General features: G+C 35.1%; 1 protein-coding gene across 3 annotated transcripts in view; it reads left to right on the forward strand.

Moving 5' to 3' along the window:
* The window catches only part of LOC106467000 (dual 3',5'-cyclic-AMP and -GMP phosphodiesterase 11A-like), a 30,942-nt gene extending 14,726 nt beyond the window's left edge, over window positions 1–16,216 (forward strand). For 2 of the 3 annotated variants that reach the window (XM_022395080.1, XM_022395082.1), the window contains 11 exons: window positions 2,424–2,516; window positions 4,868–4,918; window positions 6,052–6,201; window positions 7,239–7,346; window positions 8,607–8,716; window positions 8,831–8,921; window positions 9,416–9,516; window positions 10,133–10,274; window positions 13,312–13,386; window positions 14,780–14,863; window positions 15,921–16,216. In XM_022395080.1, the coding sequence (XP_022250788.1) occupies window positions 2,424–2,516; window positions 4,868–4,918; window positions 6,052–6,201; window positions 7,239–7,346; window positions 8,607–8,716; window positions 8,831–8,921; window positions 9,416–9,516; window positions 10,133–10,274; window positions 13,312–13,386; window positions 14,780–14,863; window positions 15,921–16,064 (1,149 nt within the window). In that variant the 3' untranslated portion in view covers window positions 16,065–16,216. The remainder of the gene's footprint in view (window positions 1–2,423; window positions 2,517–4,867; window positions 4,919–6,051; window positions 6,202–7,238; window positions 7,347–8,606; window positions 8,717–8,830; window positions 8,922–9,415; window positions 9,517–10,132; window positions 10,275–13,311; window positions 13,387–14,779; window positions 14,864–15,920) is intronic. The other variant, XM_022395081.1, reaches the window with a different exon arrangement.
* The last annotated feature ends 281 nt before the right edge of the window (window positions 16,217–16,497 follow it).

A 16,497-nucleotide genomic window follows, 5' to 3' on the forward strand; every position in this document is an offset into this window, starting at 1 on the left:
AAAACTATTTACATTTTAAGAGTTTTTATTACCACAACGTTTACAACCACTTTATTAACAAAACTATTTACATTTTAAGAGTTTTTATTACCGCAACGTTTACAACCACTTTATTAACAAAACTATTTACATTTTAAGAGTTTTTTATTACCGCAACGTTTACAATCCCTTTATTAACAAAACTATTTACATTTTGAAAGTTTTTATTATCGCAACGTTTACAACCACTTTATTAACAAAACTATTTACATTTTAAGAGTTTTTATTATCGCAACGTTTACAACCACTTTATTAACAAAACTATTTACATTTTAAGAGTTTTTATTACCACAACGTTTACAACCACTTTATTAACAAAACTATTTACATTTTAAGAGTTTTTATTACCACAACGTTTACAACCACTTTATTAACAAAACTATTTACATTTTGAAAGTTTTTTACTATCGCAACGTTTACAACCACTTTATTAACAAAACTATTTACATTTTGAAAGTTTTTTACTATCGCAACGTTTACAACCACTTTATTAACAAAACTATTTACATTTTAAGAGTTTTTTTTTCTCTCGCATTGCTGGAAGACTAAGATTAAGGGAATTTTACGCCCCTTGACGACTCGAATACTTTCATAAGTAAATTTACTCTATAAATGATATTGTTAAGTGAGGCAAGATATGCCGCTTACTGAAGTTTGGTTTGTTTAGAATTTCGCGCAAAGCTACTCTATGGCTATCTGCAATAGCCGTCCGTAATTTAGCAGGGAAAGCAGCTAGTCAACAACACCCACCGCCATCTTTTGGGTTACTATTTTACCAACAGAGAGTGGCATTGACCGTACCTTTATAACATCCCCACGGTTGAAAGGGCAAGCATGTTCGGTGACGGGGATTCGAACCGGTGACACGCAGCTTGCTTAGTTTGAAAACTTATGTAAAATAGATAAAATTTCAAGTTTCAGTTTTTATAAATTTTCCGAATAGTGTTGTGTTATGTTATACTGTGTGTCTGTGGAAACACTAAAAAATGACGAAAGTTTATTTACTTATAAAATATCATAGACAGCTGTGTTATATGTGTGTTATAGTTGTGTTAGACAGCTGTGTTATGTGTGTGTTACAGTTGTGTTAGACAGCTGGTTTATGTGTGTGTTACAATTGTTTTAGACAGCTGGTTTATGTGTGTGTTACAGTTGCTTTATGTATGTGTTACAGTTGTGGTAGACAGTTGATTTATGTGTGTGTTACAGTTTAACACAGCTGTCTAACACCACACATAAATCAACTGTCTACCACAACTGTAACACACACATAACACAGCTGTCTAACACAACTGTAACACACACACATAACACAGCTGTCTAAAACAATTGTAACACACACATAAACCAGCTGTCTAACATAACTGTAACACACACATAAACCAGCTGTCTAACATAACTGTAACACACACATAAACCAGCTGTCTAACATAACTGTAACACACACATAAACCAGCTGTCTAACATAACTGTAACACACACATGTTACAGTTATGTTAGACAGCTGGTTTATGTGTGTGTGTGTGTTACAGTTATGTTAGACAGCTGGTTTATGTATGTGTTACAGTTGTGCTAGACGGTTGGTTTATGTGTGTGTTACAGTTGTGTTAGACAGCTGGTTTATGTGTGTGTTACAGTTGGTTTATGTATGTGTTACAGTTGTGCTAGACGGTTGGTTTATGTGTGTGTTACAATTGTGTTAGACAGCTGTGTTATGTGTGTGTTACAGTTGTGTTAGACAGCTGTGTTATGTGTGTGTGTTACAGTTATGTTAGACAGCTGTGTTATGTGTGTGTGTTACAGTTATGTTAGACAGCTGTGTTATGTGTGTGTTACAGTTATGTTATACAGCTGTGTTATGTGTGTATTACAATTGTGTTAGACAGCTGTGTTATGTATGTGTGTTACAGTTGTGTTAGACAGTTGGTTTATGTGTGTGTTACAGTTGTGTTAGACAGCTGTGTTAGACAATTGGTTTATGTGTGTGTGTTGCAGTTGTGTCAAGACTCTGTTTTGGACTTCATAGTATTTTCTGCCATTTGAAATAGCCAGGGTTAAATATTTGTTTATTTGTTTTAGAATAAAGCCACATTGGGCTATCTGCTGTGTCTACCGCAAGAAATCGAATCACGGATTTTAGTGTTGTAAGTCAGTAAACTTACCACTGTCCCACCGGGGGCCAGGACTAAAAGAAGATAGGTTTTTTTTTTACATGAAAATAATAAATACAAAATAAGTGCATATGACTACAAGTTTAATATAAATTTTGTGCTCATATAACTGTAGCATTTAAAAAACTTCTTTCAACAAAAGCAGCCACCGAATAACTCTACTGATCTTAATTTTCTTGTTCATTTCAAATTTTCGTGATCTTTATTATCTAGGCATTTACCCTATTTTGTGGACTTGGAATCAACAATACGCTGATGTACAGTGAACTGGAGAAAGCTATGGCTCGTCAGAAAGTTGCAATTGAGGTACGTTTACTTTGCTCTTGAGGAGGTTACAGTGAAGATATGTTTACTTATAGGTCGGTGGATGACCAGAGAGACAAGATAAACAAAAGATTCAAACTTCTGAGTGAAGTTTATATGAACATTATTGAGAGATGAAATGTTACGTTAATAGAATCAGAAGCTCTGATCTTCATTATTTTTGTTTCACTAGTTCAATGTTTTTCCATATCTCATAAAAAGGTTGATTTCTGGTTCGACCTGTCTCTCAAGCCTTTCAGGTCACATTTGTTGTCGCTAGAATTTGTGTGATGCCTAAAAAATATAATATTGTTTAACTGAGCCTTTTACACTGTTTTAATTATTTAAAGATGATCAAACGTTAAAAATATACCAAACAAATTATTTAAAATAGTGAAGAGCAACGAGCGTTGTGAATTAAGAGTTAGTTTTACATCAAATGCTATTCACATTGAATTGGATAACATTTATTCGTGAAAGGAATAAAAAATAAAACTTGTAGTTCAGTGGCCACTGATCTCAAATCATTAGATTGATTACATATTGAGGATCATTAGAGTGACTACAGATTTAGAACCAGTTGAATGACTACATATTGAGAATCATTAGAGTGACTACAGATTTAGAACCAGTTGAATGACTACATATTGAGGATCATTAGAGTGACTACAGATTTAGAACCAGTTGAATGACTACATATTGAGAATCATTAGAGAGACTACATATTGAGAATCATTAGAGAGACTACATATTGAGAATCATTAGAGTGACTACATATTGAGAATCATTAGAGTGACTACATATTGAGAATCATTAGAGTGACTACAGATTTAGGACCATTATTGTGATGACTAGAGATTTAGAACCAATTGAGTGACTACTCATTAGAGTGCCTACAAGTTTAGGTTCATTACCGTGATTAATAGAGATTTAGAAACAATTGAGTGGCTACAGATTGAGGATAATTGGAGTGACTACATTGAGATAGTGGACTTTAGGAAAAAGAGATGAAAACTGACGTATTAAAACAAATGTAAAAACATGTGGTTTTCCGTATTTCATGGTTTATCAGGCTTCTATCGTCATTGCATTTCAGAGTGTATAGCCTGTATGAGCTTTGTATTTCTGAACATTTTACTTGATAGCTCTTCCCTGGTTCTTCCGTGTAAGACTTTCTCTCAGGTCAAAGGATGTTAAACACTATCATGATCTTCCCAACTTTGCTTGATAGATCTTCCCTGGTTCTTCGACATAAGAATTAGGGTATGGCCACAGGGTGTTAAACACTATCATTATCTTCCCAACTTTGCTTGATAGATCTTCCCTGGTTCTTCGACGTAAGAATTAAGGTATGACCACAGGGTGTTAAACATTATCATGATTTTCCCAACTTTGCTTGATAGATCTTCCTTGGTTCTTCCACATAATGTGGTGCTATTTTTATTTTGGCCATCAAACTTCTCAATAATTCAACCTTGAATGTATCTGTAAGAAAATTTCTAGAGTGTTTCGTTAAATTCTTTAAAGGATAGCATAAAAAGGATTATAAGACTATAAACGTTACTCTGGTGTAAAAAATAAACCACACTTTTGGAACAAAACATTAGCAAAAAAGACGAGGAAAATGCTTTCGACAATTTCATGTGTCCTCTTCAGTCCTATACAGTTCCCCAATCGTTGTGCTTACATTGTGTTCTAAAAGTATGGTTTGTTGTGTATATTTATTTAGCTAATATACACGGTATCAAGTATTTTACACTGTTACTCTGGTGTGTATGTAGTTACAAAATAATCTGACTCGGATAAATACAGACAAGGCTTAGGTCGTGGTGTATACGAATTGATATAATATGGAATCTGACTCGGATAAATACAGACAAGGCTTAGGTCCTGGTGTATACGAATTGATATAATATGGAACCTGACTCGGATAAATACAGACAAGGCTTAGGTCCTGGTGTATACGAATTGATATAATATGGAATCTGACTCGGATAAATACAGACAAGGCTTAGGTCCTGGTGTATACGAATTGATATAATATGGAATCTGACTTGGATAAATACAGACAAGGCTTAGGTCCTGGTGTATGCGAATTGATATAATATGGAATCTGACTTGGATAAATACAGACAAGGCTTAGGTCCTGGTGTATACGAATTGATATAATATGGAATCTAACTCGGATAAATACAAACAAGGCTTAGGTCCTGGTGTATACGAATTGATACTCTGGTGCGTATATAGTTACAAAATAATACCAGATGGATTTAGAAAGTCTAGACAGGATATATAACAATACAATAGATGGATTGAAGTGGATTTAACAATACTAGTTATTACGTATTTTTCAGGTAATTTCTTATCATGCTACGGCGACTCAAAAGGATATCAAGCAATTTCTGGTAAGATAAATTTATACTTATTTTGGCTACAATTAAATATATGCCAAATAAAATTCAAGCAGTAACATCTAAATAGCTGTGGTGTATTAAACTGTAGCCTTACATTAAAGATCACACAGCATTACGTAGCTGTATTGAACTGTGACTGTACATTATTGATGACGAAACTTCATATAGCTGTGTTTAACTGTGGCTGTACATTAAATATCTGTGATGTTTATTATATGGTTATTCTTAACCAAATAGCAAGATTTATTGGTACAGTTGTGATGCTCTTATAGTTACAAGTGCGGATCATATTCGTGGCTCGAACCTTCGACCCACTTTTTACACTAATCATTAGGTCACTTCAATTCCTTTAAGATAACGATATACAGTTCCTCATATCTTTAATGTACAAGCATGGTTTAATAGTATATGTATATATGCTTCATATGCGCTTGGTTTCTTATTTTTTTTTAATTGTATCACTTGCACATACGGCCCGGCATGGCCAGGTGGTTAAGGCACTCGACTCGCAATCTGAGGGTCGAGGGTTCGAATCCCTGTTCGAATCCCGAGGGCTATCTGCGCTAGCCGTCCCTAATTTAGCAGTGTAAGACTAGAGGGAAAGAAGCTAGTCATCACCACCCACCGCCAACTCTTGGGCTACTCTTTTACCAACGAATAGTGGGATTGACCGTCACATTATAACGCCTTCACGGCTGAAAGGGCGAGCATGTTTGGTGTGACGGGTATTCGAACCCGCGACCCTCAGATTGCGAGTGCAGCGCCCTAACCACCTGGCCATGCCGAGCACAGGAAATGAAGAGAGATATTAGTGTAGTATGAGATGCTGAAAAACACACACACACACATATATATATTTATATACTGAGAGGCAATAAGTATCTAATAATACGTTTTACACGTCGTTTTTCGCTTTTGTATAAGCTATTACTTTCAAACCATTTAATACAGCCAAGTATGTATTTTTAGACGGGCCCTTGAAAATAACAGAAGTTCAAACTATTTTTAATTTTTATCTGATGCTTTTTAATTGAGATATTATATTTTTCTTAGAGTGTTTTAAGTCTTGAAAATGTAACAATGAAACTATTGTTGAAAACCAGAATATGATTTTGCCTGTATAGCAGAGTCGCCATCTGCCGGAAGCTAAGAAATTGGAGCTGACGAGTTTGAAGTTTGACGATTTCTCTTTGACATCTGACGAAATGATTTTAGCATCAATCCACATGTTCCAGGATTTAGGTCTCTTGTCGCATTTCAAGATTGACGTGTCTGTAAGTAACATTTATAATACAAATGCAAACTCACTGATATCCTTAATATTTAGTTTAGGAAGTTTGTAATAAGGAAATGAGTTTTCCGTTATTTAAAAACACGCCCTTTGTTTTGGCTAGTTTCAAAATTACAGATAATTTACTACACCATATTTCGACTTATATGCCTTCAACAGGATGTACAAATTTTACAAAAGCTATAGCAATTCAAACAAAGATAGATGTCGGGGGATAACGTTTCCATCTAACTACACACGTCAAATAATTCTGACATCTTGTAATTTAGTGTTGCTATGGGAATAATAGAAATAGCAAGACTCTGATACTGGCATATTAACTGTTGCTAGGAGATGAACATTACAACTGAAAGTAGACCCGATTTGTATATTACGCATTATTGGGACAAGTATTCGTACAGCTTCCAAAGACGATTCAGTTAAATAAAAAGAGACGTCGTGTCTTTTCTTGCTTAAAAGCTTTTATTCAACTGAGACAAATACTAATTTGTTTTGACCTGAGTGAAACTTATTGGAAAGGAGCCATCATACTTTACCGTATCTGAGGCTTGTAAGTAGGACATTATCCCCCCCCCCGTAATGATTGACTGAGAGATTGGAAGGGTTTGTTTTATTGTTGCATAAACTAAAGTTCTCGTTTCTATTCTCTTTAACCTTGATGGGGGACGTCGTGTTGCATACTTTATATCAAACTGGGCAGGTAAAAACTGGAAAATGTATGGATTTTAATTATTTCTTTTTCTGCCAAATTGCTAGATATGTTTCGTGGGCGTCCGGAGGGTGGGGTGGGGGGCAAGAGGGGGCACCTCCCCCCGGAAAATGAGAAAACATATTTTTTTTATTCATTCAGCATATGTATGTGAATTTTTTTATTCAATTCACAATTTCACACTACTCACCCCCCCCCCCCCCCGGAAAAATTTGTGCGGACGCCCATGTTTATAATATAATGATATTATCCTCATCGTTAAGCCTAAAGTGGTTATTTTCAATATAAGTTTTTCTTGTGCTATTTTACAGGTTCTATGCCTCTTTCTGGCGACAGTAAGAAAGAACTACAGAAACATTCCATACCACAACTGGCGACACGCATTTAATGTTGCACAAGTCATGTTCGCGATCCTGAAGGTATGTCGGAACTCCAGCTTTTAGCTCTCAATACTCTATTTCGTCGTTCTTGGATAACAGCGGGTTTCCTGTCTTTATTTAATTCTGAATAAAGTAAACTGTAAACTCGAACAGCTGCCTTCCCTCTAGTCTTACACTGCTAAATTAGGGACGGCTAGCGAAGATAGCCCTCGTGTAGCTTTGCGCGAAATTCAAAAACAAAACAAACAAACTTTATCCTCTATTCCAACGGGATACTCGGAATGGACAATCAAATTATGGGTTTATTTAAAGCCAATATGTTGTTGTTGTTGTGGCAGCTGAAACTCTTTAAACATAATTAATTAACATCTTGCTGCTGTTGTGTAGCCTAATTACAGTCTAATAAACTGTATCAAATTTGGCTTTTCTGAATAGTTACGACAGACAGACAAGAGTCGTTACGTATGACGTATTCAGATGAGGGAACCATTAAGCAGAACGTGGTTGGATGCTTAGTGAGCGGGCCTCAGCCCGCCCAGGCCCACTTATGATTACACTACCGCCATGAAGTATAAAAAGAATTGGTAGGAATGGTAGAATTAGGGGAGACAAGTATAAATTTGTCAGATATTTTATTTTTGAAACAGAGTGATTGGCTTTTGGAATAGGTTGCCTCCAGATGTGGTGGAAGTTGTAAAGATAAGAGTTTAAAGGAAGATTTTATAAATATTTGAAAGATAAGGGCTGAATATTGAGTTTGTATATACACATATATTGTCAGGACCATTAGTTGTTGCTGGCCTTGTTATCAGGGTTATTAGTTTTTGCTGGCACTGTTGTTAGGGTCATTAGTTGTTACTGGCACTATTGTCAGGATCATTAGTTTTTGCTGGCACTGTTGTTAGGGTCATTAGTTGTTGCTGGCACTGTTGTTAGGATCATTAGTTGTTGCTGTCACTGTTGTTAGGGTCATTATTTGTTGCTGGCACTGTTGTTAGGATCATTAGTTGTTGCTGGCACTATCGTCAGGATCATTAGTTTTTGCTGGCACTGTTGTTAGGGTCATTAGTTGTTGCTGGCACTATCGTCAGGGTCATTAGTTTCGATGGCACTGTTGTTAGGGTCATTAGTTGTTGCTGGCACTTTCGTCAGGGAAGGTAATATTTTTCTAGGACTTACCAGTAAATAAAGTAAATGGTATTGTGAGCACGAAACGGATCAGTTATTTACCTGTTTCTCCATTTTACCTCATGTTTTATCAGAGAATAGCTCATTAATTTAAGACTCCCTGTCTTCCAGAATTGTGGTGTCAAGTGTGTTCTGTCAGACCTGGAAATCTTAGGAATGATGGTGGGTTGTCTCTGTCACGATCTTGATCATAGGGGGACGAATAACGCATTTCAACAAAAGTAAGTACGTTGTTATGATTCTTCATCTTCCATCTATTTATTTAACAGATCGATGAGCACATTACAGTTTACCTATGGCCGTACACCTACTATGTCTTTTCTTTTCTCTTCCAGAACTGGCTCAGCTTTGGCTTTGCTGTACGGGAATAAAGCGACGATGGAACAACACCATTTCAACCATGCTGTGATGATTTTGTCCAGCGAAGCAAGTTCAAACCTCTTTTATTTCATGTAGTTTACTTCAGAGGATTAGGGTTAACTATGAATTATAAGGACTTTTGTAGAAAACAAACAGACCAGATTTGAAGCACAACGTAGTGGAGGAAAGTTGCACTTAATTCCACGTACAAAGTTATTACTAGAAAAATCTGACGTAGTTGTATTGTAACTTTAGCAAAGTTTTGTTAATCGCTTTAATTAAAAGCTCTTATGTAGATTTAACAAAATATTTTATTCATTAATCTTTCTTCTTATCTTTCAAAATCATAGGTTACTTTTCTTAGATGTTCTTGTAGGCCTACTACTTCTTACAGATCTAATATACGTGACAAAAATAAATCTGGATTTATCAACTTTTCTCCTAGAACCTGACTTGATGACGTGAGATTCTAATAAGAATCGTTTTTAATGCTAGGCTTAGATCTTAGATCGTTTTTAGATCTTTCTTCTCTGTATATCGTTTCTTGTAATGTTTTAAAGGACCACAACATCTTTGCTACATTGTCCCGTGATGAATACAGCCGAGTTATGAACATTCTGAAAAATGCAATCCTTGCTACGGACCTCTCTACATACTTTCAGTAGGTTTTATATATATATCCATCTCTCTCTATATATATACAATTGTTTTCAATGCTTCGAAATCTCTTTTTATGTTGTCAGCATTATTTGCAAGTTTGTCCCGTTGTTTTTTTTTCAAATCTTTTTACTCAGTATCAGCGTGGATAATACAATCGTTTTATTTATATTTAGTAGTTTTTTTAAATTTTTTTACCGATTTTCAGAAGATTTTATTTGGAATATCTGTAGTTACTCCAACTTTATATGTGTTTTTTTTTAAACTATCAACCCATTTTCTGTACGATTTTAACATTGTTTTAGCTTCTACAGTTTTACTCGAAACTTACTTAAAATTCGTTTTTACAATATTTCAAATCGATACTTATCATTAATCGTTATTTGAAATTGACTTAACAAACTCCACCCCCCCAGTCACGTGTAGCTCTAGGAGTTATCACGTGACGTATCTCAAAAGATACATAATGATGGTATTATACGTTAAGCGACTGGATGTAATTGATTGATCACGTATTGTCCCTAAGCTGATCGATAACTCCTGTGAATAATTCAACCCATCTTCTTTCCACTGGCTTATGCGTGACCTCAGTGTCTCCTGTATGATTTGTATTCGAACAGACTTCGCGGCAAATTCTTCTCTCTGGTTGACAATACGAACTACGAATGGAAGAAAGAGGAGAACCGAGAGGTTTTAAAAAGCATGCTTATCACAGCGTGTGATCTAGGAGCTTCCACCAAACCGTGGTCTATTCAACAGAGAGTAAGCAGTCTTTCAGATAAAACATTCTATTAGGTTTAACAGTACTAGTGTGTTTGTATAATATCTTACACTTTAGGTTATTAGTTGATAATGTATGAGAGTAAGAACTGGAAAAATAATGAATTTATTACGACTTATTATGACCAATATTTTACAACAAGATCTGATTTAATTTTGAAATATATATATATATATATACTGGTATGTGTTTTTAAATGTTCGTTTTCTATATTATAAATCTGTAGAGAAAGAGACAGGAAACAAAAGGAAATGGTCAAAGATGAGGATTTAATTAAATCAGTATTGATTACTATAAAGCTATGATAGCGACCAAGAACATAAACTTGCTGGATGACAGGATTAACACAAAATACTACTATGATTTGGATACATTTCTTTCAAGGCTTATTTTGTCATTCTTCAGAAAAACGTTAGGTTAGCACAAGAAAAGAAGCTATTTTCACCTGTGAATATCACCCGAATAGAAGCACCAATTACAGAGATGTAATATGTAACACTATAGTTCATTGGTTCCCAACCTTTTCACCACCAAGGACCTCAAGTACCAATTACAGAGCTGTAATATGTAACACTATAGTTCACTGGTTCCCAATCTTTTCATCACGAAGGACCTCTTTTTATTATTATTTTTTTCCTCAAGGACCCCATGTTTTTGAAAGATTCCCTATACCCAACAAACTGTTTTTATTAACTAATAATTAACTCGTTTTTCCATTTTCATTATCAAATAAAAGAAATATATAACAATTAAAAAAACAGCAGTATTAAAAACTTACTTGTTTAATGAAATGGTTGATGTGGCTTTGTTGATATTGTGTTCAGGTTCAGTCGTAGACAGTTTTAAGTGTAGATCAGGTTCCACATTCATGCGGTTTCTGTATTTTGATTTTATATAAAACAGTGGTGAGAAAGCCTGCTCACATAAATATGTAGTTGGGAATGACATTAAATATTTCAGTGGTTTGGATGCCAGTTCAGGGTAATCGTTTTTTTTTCACATGCACCAAATGTCTGATATGTTGTACTGAATGAAATTTGATCTCAAAGAGGTGTCACATGAAACCTCACGAACCCCCAGTATCACCTTCGTGGACCCCAGGTTGGGAACCACTGCTATAGTTTCATTTTTACAAATTCTATTTTGGCTTTAATGTTATTATTTATAGCCCTAGTCATCCTGTTTTTTTTTAATTCCTCGAGATATCATTCCAAAACTTCTTTTGAAGACAAAAATTGTATTATTCAAAAGAAAAGTTATTTCTTCCAGCTAGTTAATAACGATAGAATTATAAAGAACTGTGATGATAATGCTGACTACGTTTCCAAATTTTATTTATATTTTCGATAACTTTGTTGAAATATTATTTGTCCGGAGTTAAATGGTTTGTTTCTTTGTTATTAAGCACAAAGTTGCACAATGGGCTATCTATGGGTATTGAAACTCAATATTTAGTGTTATAATCCCACAGACGTACCACTATGCCACAGGGAACGAGTTAAAAGAATCGTAAGATGGTCGATTTTTGTGGTTAATCTCTTTTTTTTTTGGGCAAGTTAAAGTATTTTAAACACGTGTAGGATGTTGGGTAATTTGGTATTCTCTAATTTAATCCTTGTGGGGGTTTACCTTAGGTTATTAACGAGGACACGTGTATTCATGTTATGTGTTTAGAGGTTATATACGTCCCCAAAAGATTGAAAACACGACATCTGCAACGTCAGAAGCAAAATATCGTCTTAAATAAGAAAATAAGTAAAAACAGGAAGCTGGTTAAACATGTTTATTTAAACAGACGATTGTTTATTAACTACTTGTAATTACAGAATCGTTATACTCGAACACAATAAAGACTACCGTAGAGTTTTATACCAGAAAAAGTAGGCAGAAACACCTGTAGTAGAGAGGGTTGAGTACGTCACATTGAAAGGATGTTTAATACACATATCAGCAAGTCACGTCACAAGCCAAAGCCGTTATACGGTTGCGGTGTAACGGCATGTATCAGAACTACATTTTGAAATTGTTTGGCTTTGCGTAGGTAGTGTGACGTCACCGAAAATTGATCGCTTTTGGGAAGGATATGTAAAAGCCCTTTCCAAAACAAAATATTCATCCTCTCAGATCATAAGGATGTGTTTAGATCGGGGATCAACACCAGAATCATCCTGTAATAAGTGCCCCAACTGTGGAGAGCAAAGTGCGGCGTCTTGTAACAGTTGTAGATCCATGAATACAAAAGTCAGTGACACAAGCCAGCAGCGTGCGTCAGGTAACAATACGCAATATAATCAAGAAGGAACTCCTCCTGGAAAAGGGACACAACTCAAGTGTACACAAGCTACTTCCATGACATGTCTGTTCGACCGTTGCATATCTTAAGCAGTTGGAAAATGAAATGGGTATTTACGCTATACCTTACAAAAACATACCAAATAGATCAGTTGACGCAATACCCATGAATATCTGCACGCTAGGACTGTTGAAACGGATTCTAGAAAACCGCCGTATTCGTACATTAGATGGCTTATTGAAAGCGTGCAGGGAGGAGTGGTGTTCTTTGACATGACATCCTTACGACGGAGCGTATTGCATATGAAGCTAAGTTACTGGTCTATTGTCAGATATATCATGACTAGACGTGGCGACTTGGACTATAACGATGTTGGGAGGCTCCAAGACGTTTTAATATAATGTACTCAACCTCTTTATGCAAGACACGATAACTAGTAATAAAGATATTATAAACTTTAGGTAGCCTAACTACTAGCTGACGATAAATAATAATAAAAAAAAATTCTAACATTTAAGCAGCCAAGCTAACCGACGGTATCAAGTAACACAAAATATTCTAGATTTAATTATCCAAACTAATAATGGACGTTAACTGTAAAAATAAATAATCTTTAAGAAGCCATACTAGTAACTGACGTTAACTATTAATAAAAAAATTCTAAAATCTAAGTAGCTTATCTTATAACTGTCGCGAAGTACTAACAACAATATTCCGTTTTTTAGGTAGCCAAACTAGTAACTGACGAATTTTTCGATCAAGGGGACAAGGAAAGGCTGCAGTTGAAAATTCAACCACAGGTTTGTTTATCTTTAGGTTTAGTCAACTTTACGTCTGAACAATGTTGTTAAACTTTGAACAAATACACCATTGTTGTTCTTTTGTTTAACAGACAATAAATAAAACTTAATGACCAGAGAGAATCATTAATTCTAATTATGTCAACCGAGTTAAACTGTTTAACGGTAGGAAAAGGTTAGCGCCATAAGAAGGTTTGTTTTTTGAATTTCGCACAAGACTACTCGAAGACCGTCTGTGCTAGCTGTCTCTAATTTAAAAGTTTATCCTCTTCAATATTGGTCAGGATTTGACTAATTCCAAACATATTATGATAAGGAACACAAACTGTCTTATGGCAGTCATAAGCCAATCTAAAATCCACTTATCTTAAATACAAACAGGAAAGCACGACTTTCAGTTGTGCTTAGAGTGCAAACTGTAGACAACGAATGACTGTAAGCATATGGTACCATGGGTCACATTTCATTATTTTAGGCTAGAACAATGACAATGACAACTAACTAAATGAAACACTTGTATTGTCCTTGCTGGAGGTGTTGTAGTAGTGTCGAGAAAGGTTGGTTCCTTAAACTATGTTACAATGTTTCATTTTCACCCTAATGGATAAGGTTCCAAGATGATAGTGCAAACATTCATGTCCCCTCATATTCTCCAAAGTTGTTTCGAAAAAACACGAGAGTGACTTCAGTCACCTCTCTTCGGCAGTCACAAGATTTCAGTCCGATCAAACATCAGTGAAATGAATTACAATCGAACAAGGCAACTTACCAGTGACCAGAAAGTAGCCCAACCAGATCATGGGTGTGGGTCCTAACAAAGTGACCAGAAAGTAGCCCAACCAGATCATGGGTGTGGGTCCTAACAAAGTGACTAGAAAGTAGCCCAACCAGATCATGGGTGTGGGTCTTAACAAAGTGACTAGAAAGTAGCCCAACCAGATCATGGGTGTGAGTCCTTATAAAGTGACCAGAAAGTAGCCCAACCAGAGCATGGGTGTGGGTCCTAATAAAGTGACCAGAAAGTAGCCCAAACAGATCATGGGTGTGGGTCCTAACAAAGTTACCAGAAAGTAACCCAACCAGATCATGCATGGGTGGTCAGGTCCGAACAGAATGACCAGTGTAGAAAGGTGCACCTCAAGTTTAAAGCCTAATTATGTTTCCTGAAGTATAAAAAATTCAAAGAAGTCAGTGCGAATTGAGTAATCATTATTCAAAACAAGTTTTATATACCTAGGTGGTTACAATGTCGTTTTAAACTTGTTACAAGGATATGTGTCGGAACGTAAGCATTTTGAAAGATTATTTCAACTGTCCACGAATGATATTCTCTGCTTGATTCGGTTCGAGTATCAGTGATTTATACCACGAAGATCTGTAATTATTTGTTTAGGCTTTGATGGATAGAGAAAAGATAGACGAACTACCACAGATGCAAGTTAGCTGGATTGATGCAATATGTCTACCATTATATAAGGTAAGATACAACTCGTCAGTTTATAAAAACTTGTATGTCAACCAGTCAATATGTCTACCATTATATAAGGTAAGATACAACTTGTCAGTTTATAAAAACTCGTATGTCAACTAGTCAATATGTCTACCATTGTATAAGGTAAGATACAACTCATGAGTTGGATTGATGCAATATGTCTACCATTATATAAGGTAAGATACAACCATTACAAAAGGTAAGATACAACCATTACAAGGTAAGATACAACTCATCAGTTTATAAAGACTCGTATGTCAACCAGTCAATATGTCTACCATTATATAAAGTAAGATACAACTCGTCAGTTTATAAAAACTCGTATGTCAACCAGTCAATATGTCTACCATTATATAAGGTAAGATACAACTCGTCAGTTTATAAAAACTCGTATGTCAACCAGTCAATATGTCTACCATTATATAAGGTAAGATACAACTCATCAGTTTAAAAAAACTCGTATGTCAACCAGTCTATGCAACAAAAAGTTGTATAAAAAGAGTATAATTTTCCCACTAAAGGCAAAATAACTGATTTTTTTTAAACCACCAATAGCTTAGAAAATTATCTGTAGGTGCCTGTTTTATCGGTAAGGTACAAACATTAGATGGTAATGTTGACTGAGTGTATGTATAGTTGTGTTATGTAAGTGATCACACCGATTGGTAACTCAACAGCCAATCAAACTAAATACAAAATCAGCCTTGTAGCCAATGGGATAAAAACTTTTTACAATACTCCATATTGTACTCAACGTTCCTGCTACTGTAGTGCTTAGTTATTTATCAAATGGTGGTTTGTAATACTTTTTTCATCTTAGGCTTGAAACAACAACGCAGTATACAAGTAAATTATACTAGTATCGTGTATACGTGTAAAGAGTGATCAAAGATCATATTCGTACAACTGTTCTTCTTTTACTCCCGGAGAAGATATACCAACTTGTAGAAAGTGTTAGAGTTCTTGTTCGTGTTCTTGTTTTTTCGTGCTCTAAAATATTTAAATATAAAAATTTTTTACTTTTTTTGGTGATTATTTTTAGGTCTTTTCTAAGATCAACAGCGGGTTTATAGAAATGGTAGAGGGAGCTGTTAGCAACAGAGATAAATGGGAAGCTCTCGCCTCACGAAAAGTCAACTTAACCAATGGAAATGCAGAAATGTATGACAAGGAGACTGGTGTATAATAGATCACGTAGGATTCGATCCCGTATTAGCTGGTTTTGCCATTTTGTTTTGTCGTTGTGTAATTTCCTAATTATTGCTTTTTAGAAATGCATTTACTGTGTTAAATGTGGAAGTTTGAATCACTTGGTTTATGTTTTAAAATATTGTAATTAAAAAAAATGAATAAAACTCATTATCTCTGCTGCAAAACGTTATTTTCCCGAAACAAGAAAACCATCGTAACACTTTTCATTAGCTAACAGTATATATATATTAATACTTTTAGATTGTATTGTTCTTAATGCTGATTATTCCTTAAGGCAATCGTAAAATTAAATACTTTTCAGAGCATATAGTTAACGTCTTATAAAATTCGTTATACTGTATTCTTCCGCCGACCTTAATTTTACTTCAGTTACAAAAACAACGTCGTAACTTTAGTTAATGTTGTTT

Source organism: Limulus polyphemus, unplaced genomic scaffold (assembly GCF_000517525.1).
Source record: "Limulus polyphemus unplaced genomic scaffold, Limulus_polyphemus-2.1.2 Scaffold2455, whole genome shotgun sequence".
Classification (NCBI taxonomy): Eukaryota; Metazoa; Arthropoda; class Merostomata; order Xiphosura; family Limulidae; genus Limulus; species Limulus polyphemus.